This window comes from Telmatherina bonti, assembly GCF_933228915.1.
Source record: "Telmatherina bonti genome assembly, chromosome: 6".
Lineage (NCBI taxonomy): Eukaryota > Metazoa > Chordata > Actinopteri > Atheriniformes > Telmatherinidae > Telmatherina > Telmatherina bonti.
This window is the reverse complement of record NC_136624.1, coordinates 7,224,408-7,241,391: the sequence shown is the minus strand read 5'-3', so window position 1 is coordinate 7,241,391 and position 16,984 is coordinate 7,224,408. Positions and strand designations below refer to the sequence as shown.

Genomic DNA, 16,984 nt, shown 5'->3' with positions numbered 1-16,984 from the left:
AAACACAGGAGGAAGTCATTTCTGCTCAGCTCCCAGTGCTTTATTAGACACATAGTGTGATTTTTAAGGCAGAGATTATGATTATTTGAAAACTTTTGTCCTGAAATGAAGTTACTGAGTAATCCTGTTTGTGTAAATCCAGGAGAGATCTTGATTAAAATGTCTGTCCCAGAAACTTCTCCCTTCCCTTTGGTCATTGTAGGAAACTCCTTTCTGTTCTTCATGATGCCAGCACCAAGCTACGCTCACTGGACACGTCCCACGTCACAGAGACGGTCTGGCAGCTTCTGGACCACATGAGACGATCCAGGGGTGTGTCAGACACTGAGCAGCCGTTGCTCGTTTCTGTGGCAGCAGCTCCAACATGGTGGAGAGAAAGGAGCTGAACTGGACGGCTTCCTCTCGCCGCCACTCGTACTTATCCAGCAGGATCTCCAACAAGCTCCACGGTTTCAGCTTCCAGATGCGTCGCAGTTGTCCTGAAGAACAGAAGAAATGAGCAAAATACTTCCATACATTCATGTTTTATTACAGATTAAACTCACAGCTTTACCTTTACGGTTGAAGTATCGTTTGGAATTTCTCCCAGAGAGGGCAAACTGGGTCGGAAGAGGTCCCAGTAGCTCCATGATGTGGGCAATATGATCTGAAAGGACGTGGATATGTTCTTCACTGTATTTATTTCAGCAAAGGATAAAGGGAGGTTAGGAACACACACCTTCCTCGCGGGAGAACGTTGCTCCTGGCTGAGGGTCGAACAGATAGTCTCCTGTGGCCAGCTCAAAAGCCTGCAGGACACACAAGGCCACCAGGATCACCAGAGGAAGGACAGATTAATAAAAGGCAATAATATCCTGAAGCCTTCAGGTTCTCGTCTCACCATGCAGGCGGTGCTCCAGATGTCAGCTGGTGTGTCGTAGTCGGCGCCGATCAGGACCTCCACAGAGCGATACTGACATGTCTGAATGTCCTCAGTGAAGTGTTTGTGCTGACGTGGAAAGATCAAGAAAAAGCTGGAAACATGACAGAAACTCCACATGATGTCGTCATGAATTTAATCTGGAATGACTGAAAACGGATGGAGACAAGGTGAGACAGAAACTCGGGCAACGTGGAGGACGTCCAAGAGGACCAGTGGACAAAAACTCACTGGGAAGTTTCCTACCCTGACTGAATGGAAACATAAGGTTAGCCAGAAAAACAGCTGATCAGCTTCTCTTCCTTTATTAACCCTCCTGCACCATCCTTCATGAAAGAAAAGAGGACGATACTCAGAATTCTGTCTTTTCACAGCATCAATTCCATTAAGTTGCAGAATCAGATTCATAGAAATAAATACAAAGACCAACGAGTGACAAACATGCGCCTCATCGTTCCTTTTTCCATCTGATTTAAACCACAAACATCAACAGTAAAGTCATAGTTTCCTTTACAGTTTGTGATATTTATAGAAAAATAACTGGAAGTATGAATGTCTTTATCTCAGTCCCTGAGTCCAACAGTGTTACTGGGACAGATGGGTCAAAAACAGCCCACAGACCAGATGTTAGTTTTCATTTTTAGGTCATTAAAATTGTTTTGTTTAGCAGATTTTTTTCTTTATAGCCGAGATTGAATGGTGCAGGATGAGGTTGTGACAGAAACATGGTGATTGGATGATGCAGGATGAGGTTGTGAATGAAACATGGTGATTGGATGATGCAGGATGAGGTTGTGACAGAAACATGGTGATTGGATGATGCAGGATGAGGTTGTGACAGAAACCGTGGTGATTGGATGATGCAGGATGAGGTTGTGACAGAAACATGGTGATTGGATGATGCAGGATGAGGTTGTGAATGAAACATGGTGATTGGATGATGCAGGATGAGGTTGTGACAGAAACATGGTGATTGGATGATGCAGGATGAGGTTGTGACAGAAACATGGTGATTGGATGATGCAGGATGAGGTTGTGACAGAAACATGGTGATTGGATGATGCAGGATGAGGTTGTGACAGAAACATGGTGATTGGATGATGCAGGATGAGGTTGTGAATGAAACATGGTGATTGGATGATGCAGGATGAGGTTGTGACTGAAACATGGTGATTGGATGATGCAGGATGAGGTTGTGACAGAAACATGGTGATTGGATGATGCAGGATGAGGTTGTGACAGAAACATGGTGATTGGATGATGCAGGATGAGGTTGTGACAGAAACCGTGGTGATTGGATGATGCAGGATGAGGTTGTGACAGAAACATGGTGATTGGATGATGCAGGATGAGGTTGTGACAGAAACCGTGGTGATTGGATGATGCAGGATGAGGTTGTGACAGAAACATGGTGATTGGATGATGCAGGATGAGGTTGTGACAGAAACATGGTGATTGGATGATGCAGGATGAGGTTGTGACAAAAACATGGTGATTGGATGATGCAGGATGAGGTTGTGACAGAAACATGGTGATTGGATGATGCAGGATGAGGTTGTGACAGAAACATGGTGATTGGATGATGCAGGATGAGGTTGTGACAGAAACATGGTGATTGGATGATGCAGGATGAGGTTGTGACAGAAACATGGTGATTGGATGATGCAGGATGAGGTTGTGACAGAAACCGTGGTGATTGGATGATGCAGGATGAGGTTGTGACAGAAACATGGTGATTGGATGATGCAGGATGAGGTTGTGACAGAAACCGTGGTGATTGGATGATGCAGGATGAGGTTGTGACAGAAACATGGTGATTGGATGATGCAGGATGAGGTTGTGACAGAAACATGGTGATTGGATGATGCAGGATGAGGTTGTGACAGAAACATGGTGATTGGATGATGCAGGAAATAATAAATGAGCTGAAATAACCTGCTCTTCAGGATATTCAGGTCGTTGGCTGACCTCATTCTAGATCTGAGCCTAGATCTGAACCTAGATCTGAGCCTAGATCTAGTTCCACTGCTGTTTATCTTCCATCTGGTTTCACCAAACCTTTAAGTGATCGCCATCATTCATGATGTTTTCCCACCACATGTCCTCCTGGAAGACGATGGTTCCCCCCCCATCCTTCCAGTTTCTAACGATGCGTTGGACAGTTCTGAACCCAGTTTTAGTTTCTGCATCTCTTTCCATGTTTTCTCTGCTTCATGTCGATGATCTGATTCTTCTGAAACACACTAACGTCTCTTTTCGTCGCCATTCCACATACTGGTGTGGGAAATGAGAAGCTGCTCGTTGCATCAGTCGGGGTTAAATAAGGTGCTGCAGCTGCAGGAACTGACCCTTTTCTAAGCCCCGCCCCCCTCTTAATGGTGACGGTTGCTATGCCTGGCAAGCTTTCTACTCATAAACAACAATGTTCTCACATTGTCAGTATATTGTGTTATTTAAAGCTAACGTTAATCTATGACTCCCTGTAGATGACGGTGTCTGTTATGTTTGGACCCGCTGCTAAATATTTGGCAACCAGCGTTACTTACTAGTGTTTATCTGATAGTTGTTTATCCTCAACTGGTACAAAACTACCTTCCTCACTGTTAAAGCACCGGTACTTTTAGTTAATATTCTACTAGCCTTGTTGCTAACAGCTGTGTGCTAGTTGGCGTTAGCATCTCATCAAGGAACCAACATGGTAGTTTTTTGTTATCTCGATGGATTCAGTTGCGAGTGACGTCTTGCACATTGCTGATCCATATTTGGCATCTGTCCAGTTGTGTTTTGGGTTTTGGGAAAACAGGACATACATCAACCAACCCAAGTATCATAAACATAAAGCTCGCCAGACCTTCCTCTCTTAGATTTGGTAACGTATGATTGGTCAGGGACAATTTTGGGGCGGGACTTAGCAAAGGGTCCAACAGAAGGTTCCGACCTGTCAGCTCAGTTAAATCCAGGTGGAGACTTGATTTTTGGTCCATCAGTGCACGATTTATCCGTTTCTAATCAGTTTTTAGGTTGTGAGGTGTTTCACTTCTGGCCCACGCTGCTCTAAACCTGAAGATACCGGAGATAAATGTGACTGTTCTACTGAAACACCTGCTGCATGCACCAGTTCATTCCCAACGATGGGAACTGGAGGAAACACAGCAGACCAGGATGCTACTCGCTCACCACCCAGCAGGCGTTGCCCAAGTCGGCGATCTTGATGAGGATTCTGTCGGCGTTCTGAGGCTTCAGAAGGTCCAGAAGTCCATCCTGGTCACTGACGCCTAAAATATGCAGAAAGATTCCTAGTTAACAAAGATCAGACCAAACCTGAACTGAAGATCAAGGTAACATATCAGCTCATTTAAACACACTGATCAGTTTACAGGTTTGTTTTAAAGTGCATGTTTTCCCAGAGAGAGAGGAAGAAAGTGCTGACTGACCGCCAGCTGAGGATGATGAAGGAGGAGTCTGATGGAACAACGCTGATCTGGAGCCAGAGACAGAAGCACCTGGGCTGAGGTTTGGCAGTGAGATGGTGACGTCTCGGAGGTTTTCTGCAGCAGAGTCCAGTCTGTCTTCAAACAGAAAACTCTGTCTTCTTATCTTCAGCTTTGAGCCACAAGTGGAGCTACGTGTGCCTGAAGGAGCTGCAGCATCAGAGAAGGACACATGGCGCTTGTCCTGTTGGTGCTCAGATGGTCTCTTCTGTCCTCCACGGCTTCTGTCTCTCCCCGCCAGACGCTTGATGGGACTCATGGAGACCTTGCTGGTCTGCAGGGAGCAGATCAGATGTGAGCGCTGGAGAAAAATACCAGCCTGAAAGCAGCTCAGTGAACATTCAGCCTCAGGTCTGTTTAGAAGAGCAGCCGCTGGTGCAGATTCAGCACCGATGAGCTGTGTTTGACACATCATTATTCCTCTACTGGACACCGTGACAAAGACATAATCACAGCTCTGGATGTCTGCAGCGGATCTTTAAGATCTGAGCTTAGTCTGCAGGCCGTGCAAGAGCAGGTTGCTAACAACACAGTGCAATAAAACCACAACAGAAGCTGATGGACGAACGAAACCTGCTGCTGTCTCCTCTGACACAAACCAGTCACAGGAGTCTGCTTCAAATAAGCTCTTCGTTCGCTTCTACTTCCCTGCAGAGCAAAGCTCCAAACATCAGCTTCACCTTGCAAACTGCATTCATTCATCCATCCATTTAACTGTCGTGGGGAAGCTGGAGTCTATCCCAGCAACCATCAGGAGAGACGCGGGTACACCCTGGACAGGTCGCCAGTCCATCACAGGACACAAACTGGACATTTAAATGCAGATAATAGATAATGTGACACTGATCACATTCATCATGGTACAACTCAGCCTCCCATGTTCATGCATCCAGATGCAGGAGATCCATCTTACCCATTCTCCAAAGGCGTGGAAGGCCCCCGTCAGCTTCCCCAGTAGGTTGAACCAACTCTGAAAACAGCAAAGGAGAAAAGCTAAAATCATAATGCAACTCAAAAACACAAAGTACTGAAATGACAGGAGCAGCTTTCAGGTTGCACACCTGTTTCTCTCCAGAGCTTCTGTTTACTGGAAAGAAGAGGAAAACCAGGAGAAGGAGGCTGTTAGAAAGGCAGCATCTCTGTAGGACCTGCATCAGGGTCCATCTACATTCAGGATATTTGGTTTTTCCGTGTTAAACCAAAATGGAAAAAGTGGAAGTACCAGTTTTTCTGTTTACAACATCATTTACAACCAAAAATGGAAAAACAGCTGATTTCCTTTCCTATTCCCAGAATCCAAAGACGAAGAACAAGAAAAACCAAATTCAAAAGACAAATCTGTGTGAACAAATCGATTGTTTCCTAAATACATAATAGATCAATTCAAGCAGTCAAATGTAACTTAGTGTTTCACAATCCTGGTTACTTGTTAGCCAATAGGCTTTTCTTTTCTTTGACCTCTGTGCCACAAGAACAAATCAGTGTTGCTTTATATGGGCCAACGTAGTTATTTAGATGTGTATTTTAACATTATTCAGTATATTTGCATAGTTATGTTTATTTTGGCTTTTATTTTGAAATATTTACTGGAAAAAAAACCTAAATAGTAAAAACCAGTCATTTTTTAAAATTAGTTTCTCATTTTTTGTTTTTGGATTCTGGAAGTAGGAAAAGAAATTTGACTTTTTGTTTGTAAATGGAAAAAAAAAAGGAAAAACAATGATTCCTCTGTTTTTTTCCATTCTGGGTTTGAAACAAAAACACAAATGATCTGAACGTACACAGACCCATCAGGTTCTCACAACTTCCTGTGGATTTCACAGTAAAAGCTTTAGTGAACAGATTGACCAACCTGGACTGCTGAGAGCAGGAGACGCAGGAAGCTCCCACAGCTTGGTGTTGGCTGCAAGCTTCTCAATATAAGCATCATCCACACTCAGGAGGATATTTTCAGGCTTTATGTCTGTGTGGATAATCCTGCATTTAGTGTGCAAGTAGTCTAAACCCTGCAGAACCTGTGATGAGGAACAGAAACTGTTGTCACCATCTTTGTAGCAAATGTCCCCCGTCACACAGAGATTTCAGTCATGGGAGGATTTAATAAGCTGGAAAAAGTGGTTCCACAACACCTGTCTGAGGATGCTTTTAACACAGGGGAGGGGGAGGCCGCTGTAGTTGGATTTAATGATCCACCTGAGCAGCTGATGGCCCAGAACCTCCAGAACCATACACACATCTGGGGAAAAGTTAAGGATCTGCTTTTATAAAGAACATCATGAAGCCTTTCCTGGCTTTTTGGTCACCATGACGATAAGTTTACAAGATGTGAACATTAGAGGTCTTTTTCAGAGAAGTCACAGCTGAACTGTAAGGAAACATTCACAGCAGCCTTTCTGACTCCAATCCTGGTCCGTTTGCTGGGAAAGTTGCTTCGTTTGGGGCGTGAAGCAACCTCGTCCAGAATAATGTTGCACCTCCCCCCAACTGAACCAAGTCTCCAACCGGACCGGGTCCAGCGGACTGTCCTGATGTAAATGCATCCTGATTGGAGCCTCTTATGAAAGGATACGCTCTCCTATTGTTCCAGAAATCCTGAAGTCATCAATGAGCTTCACAATTCGCTCACGTTTAGCATCTTTGGAGTCGGCATCCCTCACCTGGAAGATATTACAGAAGTAAAAAGATTATATATGACAAATAAAAAACTAATCAGAGTGATTATTACACTCACTGAGGAGGTTATGTTGTCTTGGTGTTTATCCGTCTGTCTGGCCGTTTCTTCACAACTTTACATAAAACCTACTGGACAGTAGGGCTGCTTGATTATGGCAAAAATTATAATCACAATTATTTTGACTGAAATGGAGCTCTTGATTATTAACACGATTATCCATTTTCCTGAACAAAATGAATGAATTTAACATTAAACTGGCTTTTAAACAATGTCTTTAGGATTCCACAAATTTTAGAAAACAACAAATACCATGAAGTTTTGTCTTGACAAAGTGCAAATACTGATGTAAGCTGAATAGATAAATAAAAGTGAAAATTAAACAATGCTGCGCGTTGTGTTCTCGACATGGCGTTGGGCATTATAACCATCTAATGAATGGTTCCGAGTTGTTTAATCCACCTATGCCATAGTCCCACACAGTAAACATTTTTTTTAACAATTTTGTTACATTTTTTACAACATTTGCTAAATATACTTAAGTATAGGAACTATTTTACGTTGGCCTCGATGTACGTGCCAAACAACCGCTGTCAGGCTGCAGCGCGTTTCTCTGATTCACCTGTTAAAAGACGGCTGATCTGAACCAGCTGGTTAACGTGTTGCTATGGTAACGCCCCGTAACGGAGGGATATTACAGTGTTTAACTCGTCGAACTCAGTATAGGAAAATAATGCAGCCAGTTGTCACTGACAATGGTATAAACTATGTTTAGGTGAACTTCCACAACCTACTGCAGTTATTCTACATTGACCTGCAGCCGGAGCCGACTGAGACTGGCCGCCTGGGAGTGCTTTAGGACGGGAGAGGCTCCCGCTGCTCCTTCCTTACAGTAACTGCAGAACAATATGTGCCTTCAAGTCAGTCGCCAGAACACCAGAAAAGTCTCTAATAACTCCAGTAAAAGTTGCTAGATTTGTCGCTTTTAACAACAAAAGTCTCCAGATTTAGCGAGAAAGTCGCCAAGTTGACAACAGTGTCTGAATGAAAGCAAAGCGGCTGTGGGAGGAGTTTACAGCACAGCGCTGCAACGCCAGAGACGCTGGATTAGCAGCTGAAGACAGCAGGAGAGGAAACTGCAGAGAGAAAAATAATCACACCCTTTTGTTTTTATGATTGTTGAAAACCCAGATCGTAATTGAGATTAAAATCCAATTAATCGACATAGATATTTTGGATATCATCTAGAACAGGAACAACATTCTGGATACTACCATCCAGAACAGGAACAATATTCTGGATACTATTAACCAGAACATGAACAACATTCTGGATACTATTATCAAGACCAGGAACGACAATATTCTGGATACTACCATCCAGAACACGAACGACAATATTCTGGATACTACCATCCAGAACAGGAACAACTTTCTGGATACTACCATCCAGAACAGGAACAATATTCTGGATACTATTAACCAGAACATGAACAACATTCTGGATACTATTATCAAGACCAGGAACGACAATATTCTGGATACTACCATCAAGAACATGAACAACATCTGGATTCTTCAATCCAGAACAGGAACAACAGCCTGGATACTACCATCCAGAACAGGAACAACATTTTGGATACTACCATCCAGAACAGGAACAACATTTTGGATACTACCATCCAGAACAGGAACAACATTTTGGATACTACTATCCAGAACAGGAACAACATTTTGGATACTACCATCCAGAACAGGAACAACATTTTGGATACTACCATCCAGAACAGGAACAACATTCTGGATACTACTTTGAAGAACAGGAACAACATCCTGGATACTACTTTGAAGAACAGGAACAACATTCTGGATACTATCATCAGAACAGGATCAACTTTCTGGATACTATCATCAGGAAGAGAAAAAACATTCTGGATACTATCATCCAAAACAGGAATGACAATATTCTGGATACTACCATCCAGAACAGCAACAACATTTTAGATACTACCATCTGGAACAGGAACAACAGAGTGGTTACTACCTTCCAGAACAACAAGAGCAGTTTGGATACTACCATCCAGAACATGAATAACATTCTAGATACTACCATCCAGAATGGGAACAACGTTCTAGGTATTAACATCCACAACAGGAACAACATTGTGGATACTACCATCCAGAACAGAAAGAACTTTTCATCACTGCAAGAGAACAAACATGCAACAAACAGCACAATATAGCCAAGACACTGTCAATTCATGGTTAATGGATTTGGAATATGATAATGGATCCATATAAGATGAATGTAGGACCAGAACAGCAGCTGGAATCAGTGTCTGAGCTGCTCGGTGGTATTCTGACATCTCAGAAGGCTTCTCTAGTTGTTTAAAGTGTCATGCAGAAGAGATAAACCACACTGACACATTTCAGAAGCTTGATCTCATCCAGTGCCGTCTCTGTGAAGGTTTGAGCGCTTTTCACCACCTTCAGAGCCACAAAATGTTTCGACCTGCATGAAAACAAAAATGTCTGCCTGTCACAGTTATCATCACCCACAAATATGCTCCATTCTCAGTCATAACGGTTCAATTCTTACATCATATCCCAGCAGAGCCAGACGGTCGAGAAATGACCCCATCCCAACTTCTTAACAACTTGGTAGCGGTTAACGAAAACGTCTCCAATCTCTACGGGATAGTAACCACCTGGAATGGAGTCCAGATCAGACTGTTAAAGACCTCCACCAGCATGGTGGCTTGGCTAGCTGGAGTCTTGCTTACCGATGCCGTAGTCTGCAGGATTCTCCTGCTGCTCATCATAAGATCCCAGCTCAGGTGGATGAGGGAGACTCTGGGAAGCTGTAGGACAGCGGTGGTCTCTGCTGGGTTTTGGACTCCCTTCTTTCTCGGAGGATCGTTTGGGGCTGGGTTTGATTTCTGTATTAGGACAGCTGGTTGACAGAAGTGCAGATATAGCAGCTGCATAAGATGATGACATGTTTAACTGGAGTCCAGCTGTGTCTCAGTTCAGCTGAAGTTGGATCAAGATGAAGCAGAAATCAGGGAGGGGGGAAGGAAAAAAACAACAGACATTTATTCCAATGGTAAGTCTTTCTTTCTGACAGTAATTTGTATATCTTAGCTGAAGCTGCAGCAGATAGCTTGTTTGCCATGCCATTTTGAAAGGGCCAGTGGTTGTGTATGTTTATTTTTAGCAGAATGAATGGCATGTTAACATAAATAGCTCCCGACACTGGTCCGGGTGCAACTAGACTCTTCCTGAGCTTGCATGGACCGCTGCAGTGTAAGAGCTACTGTTGGTAACTGATTAATTAGCCTTTCTCTAATCAAACTTAAATAAGAAATCTAATCTAAAAGTTTCAGTAACTCCATGTGATTGTGGTGCGGTTATGTCTCTTCACATACACTAAACGGTTAATGGCTTGATCTGCAAACAAAGTAAATAAATATATAAAAATCTCATAACATGCTCTCATAGACATTTTTAAATATAATGTTTACATAACCAGGAATATGTCAAAATGAGTTACAAGGCTAAGAAAATGGGGCTCACGAAAAACAGGGTAGTTTCTCACAAACCAGTTGCAAAGTTAGTCCAGACAAACACCAACCAGTTATCTGATCTTCCTCTGTTTACTTTAAGCTTCATCCTTTTGCTCCTTGTTTTATTCATCACGGGTTGCATTCAAACAGACTTTTATGACTTTATTTACTGTAAAATTAGTCTTTTCAGCATGTCGATAGAAGCATCTTTGCATCAATATAAACACTGAATAAATAAAGTTTCTGAGTAACTGCAGATTAAAAAATAGGAAGCTCAAAGTATTTTTGACCCAATTTAAGATCAGTTATTAATGGAATCAGTACAGAAGTTTCAGATTTTATGTCCCTGCTTATGAGAAATTTTAGCGCACTCTGTCAATAATAACAATAAAAAAATAAATAAATTAAAAAAATTTAAAAATAATAATAATAATGATAATAATAATAAATGAAGCTGGTTACCCTGCAGTTTGCTGCCCTCGGCTATCCGAAGAAAGTCCTGCTCACAAAAAAATATAATCAGAACTAAAGTTTGTCAGGCAGGAAATAGGACGAGCCCGACAGCATGGACACGAGGACGGCTGAGATCAGTCCTCTCCTCATTCCCCCATGTGACTAAGCGGTGTGGGAACAGAAGCACCCTGCTGTAGGTTTGTAGTGACATTTATCACAGCCACCAGTCGTGGATGGGAGGGGGAGGTGGTAGTGTTGGTGGTATGTGTATGTGTGTGTATGTGTGTGTGTGTGTGTGTGTGTGTGTGGGTCTGTGTGGTTAAGGGAGTACTTTTAACCTCTTCTTGACTATTTTCTCTGTCTCCTCTATGAAATGACAGGTGATTATCTCCTCAACTATTTACACCTACAATCTATTCGCGAGATGATTTAAAATATTTTCCTAACTTCTGTTTGCATATTTTAGTTCAGCACATCTCATGCCATGCGCAGCACCAGCGGTCTACAGGTAGATGTTGGCTGATAGACTGACCCTAAAATGCAGGCAACTACTGGAACACAGCTGTCATCAAGGACTTTCCACCGCCACTTCAGAAGTACAGGTTTGTCATTTTTTAAATTGATTTTACATACAGAAAATAATAATTAATCAAACACATATACCGTACATTCTGGAAGCTGAGAGGCACTTTTATTGCTTGTTTTAATGTCAGTGTCTGGTTCTGTGTGGAAAAGGAACCCAGGCGACAGCAGTGAAGATGATGTAGGTTTCTGCACATCTCTAGATACCGTGGTTCCAGCCTTAACTGGTCCTCTACACCAGGGATCCCCAAACCTGGTCCTTAAGGACCAGTGTCCTGCAAGTTTTCCAAATGTTCCTGCTGGAACACACCTGACTCAAACAAGTTCTGCAAATGTCTGCGAAGTACACATTGATTTAAATCAAGTGTGGTGCAGCAGGGACACTTGCAAAACCTGCAGGATTCTGGTCCTCAAGGACCAGGATTGGGGATCCCAGCTCTACACCATCACTGAAGAAGCCTCATCAACTCAGTTTGGAGGAAGAGGAAGATTTCTTTAGAGGCTTGCTCAGTGGCTCCAGAACCACCAGACACCACATTAAACCACATTTAACCCAGATTCAGTTACTGTTTTCACAGAATCAATCACGAAGAGTAAAAAATATCATTTTTATTTTATTATTTTAAAAATGAGCATTGATTTTATTTCTGCACTCCAATAAAAACGTTGTGTTTTAATGAGCTGGTTTTTTTTCTTTACTTCAGTTTTACATTTTATATTCAAAAGTCAGATGCAGAAATGTCTATATGGTAAAGTTCTGTATTTACTTTAAGTGGCTGCTGCAAAATTACTATTTTTTCTATGAAATGGCAAGAATATATATAAATGACCTTTTACAGTAATTTGCCATTTGATTAGCTTTATATTTGAATTTTTTGGGTATAGAATAGAAACTTTCCTCTCATTTTATCTAATAATTAAATGTACACAATCCTGCTTAAAAATGTTTTTTTTTTTTTTCATTTTCTAATGAAAAAGCATTTAAACATACAGGTTCTCATGCCAGGTTGTTGGATCAGACACGGGGGAGTTTGGAACTTTGTCCTTCCTTCTGTGGACCTGAGAAATGAAAAAAAGACATTTTATTTTCTAAGCACAGTAAGAAGAAATATCTTGATGTGTCACTGTTCTCTTTCTATTAGTAAAATTTCTACATGTGCAGCTTAACAGAGACGGTAATTAGAAAAACATCAAAGATGGTAGGTGACGCTCACTGCACGTATAAAACACGGGTCTACATAGGTCAGCAGGAAGCCTCATCAGGATGTTGCAGCCAAACCGTGACGCTTTGTTTATACAGGATATTTAACTTCATGTTATTTATCTATACAGTAACACGGCCACATGGTGGCTAAATAAACCAGAGATCTGTCATGTGGAAATCATAACATTTTCCAGACTCCAGGCTAAAACAGCTAAATAGGCTAATCAATTAAGATAAACACTGATGGTAAGTGAAACCTAAAGTAAAAGCACTGTGTGTGTGTGTGTGTGTGCTTATCTGGCTGCCGCTACATTTGGTGTGACGTGTTGTAAGTTTGGTAGGGAAATATGATGCAGCGGTCAACATTACTTCATTTTTTTTACATATCTTACTTCAGATTTTTTAAAAAATACATTCATAGTTTAAAAAATGGTTCAACACAGAATAAAATTGAGGCGTATTAACATGAGCGACACGCTCAGATAGCATGTCGTTGCCAACATGCTATCTGACTTCACAGCAAGGTGAGCAGACATTAAAATGACAACTTTACCATTCAGAGACAGTTTATTGTAAACACGCTCCTTCCTCCATCTCCGTATCTTTTCTTTCAGGCTCAGAGTCCGGTTCAAACGTAAATGGTTGAATTCAGAAAGCTGCTGCTGTCAGGTTAGCTGCTATCACTAGCTGCTGTTTTAAACATCTACATACTGGGCGTGCCCCCTTTCTGGTGCTGGACTTCCAACGATCAATCAGCGAGCACCTCCTTAACATTATTTAAACTAATATCTCTTTTTTTTTAAATCTCACATGAAATCGCACGGGAAAAGTTTTATTATGAATAAATGGTCAGAAAAATATCTTTTTAAAATTTTTTTGGTTCAATAAGTTTTTAAACAATTACTTACATTTAACACTTAAAGGACTGTGGAGACACGAAAAGACCAGGTTATGACTCCTTTAAAGATCTGATTAAAACACAAGTCAATGTTTGACTTTTATAAAAAGCACTTTATTCATTCTCAGTACTACTTCACAAATACCTGGCTCTACGTTACTAATTCCTCGGACCATGTTACCAGATTCCTCCATATACTGAGAGTTGCAGCACATTCATTGATTCCTGTGTACAGAAATGGTGCCACACTTCCTGGTTATGTAGACGTTTAATAATTCCACGCAGAATCAGACTGCATCATCACCATGGCACTCAGAAGTCACTAAAATTCATGTTCACTCTGCGTTAGACATCCCGTATTCCTATCTAACTATGTCTGTTCAGCTTGACCAGTTTTTGGAAGTGTTCACACCCGAACACTCAGGCGGAATTGATCCAATTGGATGGATTTTAGAAATACAGGCGGTCCTTGGTTTACAAATATGTTCCGTTCCTATGCCACAGCGTAACTCGAAATTCGACGCAAGTTGGATTTTTACCCTTAAATACCGCATAAATCACTAAATAACTATCTAAATACACACATACATTACACTAATGAAAAAACCGTACAGGCAATTGAAATAGACATTTCAATTGCCTGAGACAATAAAATAAATCTACAGTCATGAGCTGTGGGTCGTGACCAAAAGAACGAGATCTTGTATACAGGCGGCTGAAATGAGTTTCCTCCGCAGGGTGGCCGGGCTCTCCCTTAGAGATAGGGTGAGGAGCTCAGTCATCCGGGAGGAGATCAGAGTAGAGCCGCTGCTCCTCCACATCGAGAAGAACCAGTTGAGGTGGCTTGGGCATCTGGTCAGGATGCCTCCTGGACCTCCCTGGTGAGGTGTTCCAGGCACCTGGAAGTCTCTGGGAGGAGACCCTGGGGACCCAGGACACGCTGGAGGCATTATATCTCTCGGCTGGCCTGGGAACGCCTCGGGATCCCCTCCGCAGAGTTGGCAGATGTGGCTGGGGAGAGGGAAGTCTGGGTATCCCTGCTTAGGCTGCTGCCCCCTCGACCTGACCCCGGATAAGTGGCAGAAGATGGGTTGGTGGACACTGAGGTGTCGTCTCAGCCCCCACTACACTTCATGCATCGTAGGCCTATAAAAGCTTTTACGTAACTTCGAAACTTGCTTTTTTTTTTTTTTTTTTATTTATTCGTTTTCATCAAGAGCTTATTTTTGCCTTTTCATTATTATCGTCTTTATCTGTTTTTTGTTTTAGCAAAAGGCAGCAGATTGTGGTGCGAAGACAAAACACTGACTTCTGTTTACTGTAAAAATATTCATCTTTGTGAATTACGCCCAGTCCACGCTGCATCTGTCTTGTCATGGTGATAACCTTTAGGTTAGCAGCTTTAACAGTACAGAATATAAATTAGAGTTTATTTAAAGACAAAAAGCAGGTTGCGTCTGAAAAAATAAATAAAAACACATTAAAAACAAGAATAATTCTCGGATGCTTTATCCAGTACAGGGCTGTAGGAGGATAAATGTGTCAGCAGCTTAGAGATTCAGTCTGCAGATAGATAATGATGAGCAGACCAGAGAGGACAACGTGCAACAGTGAGTGAGATGTTTACAGTCCGTTATGAATCTTTATGCTTCATGAAAACAGAGTTCAACATCTGTAGCTGACAGAGGGGTTCGTGTAGAGCAGGGCTCTGCAACCTGCAGCTCCAGAACACTGGAAACAAAAGGAAAAGAAAAAAAGAAATGTTATTAACTGCAGAAGTACAGTTTCTTTCTTTTTTTTTTTTTTTTTTTTTTTTTTCAGTTTTTCAGTTTTGTTTTCTTTTTAGATGGAACAACTGTATTGAAATCCCACAACACGTCGATACTAAGCTCTGTTTCCTTTGTCATTAGGCTGCAAACTATTGGCTTAAAAGAATCCCAAAATTAACCAAAAGAGTTCAATGCATCTGTCATTTTTTCCTTTTTTGGCAAATCTTTTTTTTTTTATTTTTTATTTATTTATTTTTTTTTTTTAAACCTGAACTAGAAATGAAATTGTGTGGGTTGGTTTTTTTTTTTTGTTTTTTTTTAAATAACAAATTTCCTAAAGATATTTGACAAAAATTGTGTTTTTTCAAAAGATTATGAGTGGCTCTAATGTTGTTTTATTGAGCTGAGCTGAGGGCAAAACTGGCTTTTTGGGCTGTAAACCCCACAGACCTCTGCAAAGTGTCTGTCAAGGTGAGATTAAAACATAGTTGTTTCCTGGAACTAAATGTAAAATGAAAATAAAATGAAAATGAATGAAAATGAAAAATACTTTACCAAAGGAAAATTTAAAAATAATTTTTTTTTTTTAAAAAAAAAAGCAGGATTTGTTACGAAATAAAAATCTCAGTTTTACTTTCAGTTGTTTTAAAGGATACTTAATGGAATAAAAGCCAATACGTCAACATTAAAACGTTGAAGAGGACGAAGAAAAGCGGAATTGTCCTTTATTCAGAGCTTTAAGGTGACGAATCAGAAGCGAACTTCAGCGTCGTAGTTCTTGGCCCTTCCCTCGCTCCATGTTGTTTATCTGATGGAGGACATGTAAACATCTCTCCATCTCCTGCTTCCTCCGGTCTGAACACCACCTTGTTCGGACTAAATCCCGGACTGTCGGCTAAGTTTTCCTCCCAGACTCCGCGTGGAGCTTCAGCTGCGGTAGGCTTGGTTATGTTGTCAACTTTACTTGTTTTATGACGTAATACATGACGCAGTTTGTCTCCGGAGATCCGGGAAATCTTCCGGGACCCAAAAGTTTTATTCTTTTCAGTGAATTTAGTGAATTCACAGATTAAAAAACCAAAAAAAAAACCCAAAAAAAAAAAACTGTTAAGCTTCACAGGGCGTGTCGCCGCCGGAAGTCGATCTTTAACTCCTTTAATAAGGAAAAACAAGGTTTATCGATAATAATGCTAATAGTAATCCCTTGCTTAAATCCATTCTGATACGCATTTGTACAGCTGGAGTAGTTTACAAACAGCCACGCAGAGACACTGTCACATCTGTGTACAACTTTAAATCCAAGTTTTTATCCAAAGTCGCTTTGGATAAAAGCGTCTGCTAAATGACGGTAGAATAGAATAGAATAAACCTGTTGAAGTTACAAATAAAATTTATATGAATCTTTTTAGATCTAAAATAAATATTTTGCAGT

The 16,984-nt window shown here is 41.3% G+C and overlaps 2 protein-coding genes across 3 annotated transcripts in view; one reads left to right on the top strand and one right to left on the bottom strand.

Moving 5' to 3' along the window:
- Window positions 1-37: 37 nt before the first annotated feature.
- LOC306756926 (SRSF protein kinase 3-like) lies at window positions 38-11,256 on the bottom strand. Its single transcript, XM_079241868.1, has 15 exons — window positions 11,109-11,256; window positions 9,864-10,113; window positions 9,680-9,788; window positions 9,505-9,592; window positions 6,980-7,067; window positions 6,540-6,646; window positions 6,263-6,425; window positions 5,472-5,497; window positions 5,324-5,380; window positions 4,354-4,684; window positions 4,097-4,194; window positions 881-988; window positions 719-788; window positions 554-646; window positions 38-479 (listed from the first exon to the last, which is right to left on the bottom strand). The coding sequence occupies exons 2-15, from the start codon at window positions 10,078-10,080 to the stop codon at window positions 265-267; spliced, it is 1,770 nt and encodes a 589-aa protein (XP_079097994.1). The 5' UTR covers window positions 10,081-10,113; window positions 11,109-11,256; the 3' UTR covers window positions 38-264.
- The window catches only part of LOC306756927 (SRSF protein kinase 3-like), a 31,214-nt gene continuing 24,298 nt past the window's right edge, over window positions 10,069-16,984 (top strand). Inside the window, exons 1-2 of one of the 2 annotated variants that reach the window (XM_079241869.1) lie at window positions 10,069-10,186; window positions 11,566-11,701. The gene's annotated coding sequence lies outside the window, so the exon portion shown is untranslated. Of the gene's footprint in view, window positions 10,187-11,565; window positions 11,702-16,372; window positions 16,489-16,984 lie in introns of those variants that run through there. The other variant, XM_079241870.1, reaches the window with a different exon arrangement.

Bases quoted from the DNA above. Each gene is read 5' to 3' on its own strand.
- LOC306756926 (XM_079241868.1), bottom strand. From the start codon at position 10,080: ATGTCATCATCTTATGCAGCTGCTATATCTGCACTTCTGTCAACCAGC. The intron at 9,593-9,679 runs GTAAGAATTGAA...GTTTTCATGCAG, and splicing joins TGGCTCTGCTGGGATATGAT to GTCGAAACATTTTGTGGCTC. The intron at 7,068-9,504 runs GTCAGTGTGGTT...AATATCTTCCAG, and splicing joins AGATCAAGCTTCTGAAATGT to GTGAGGGATGCCGACTCCAA.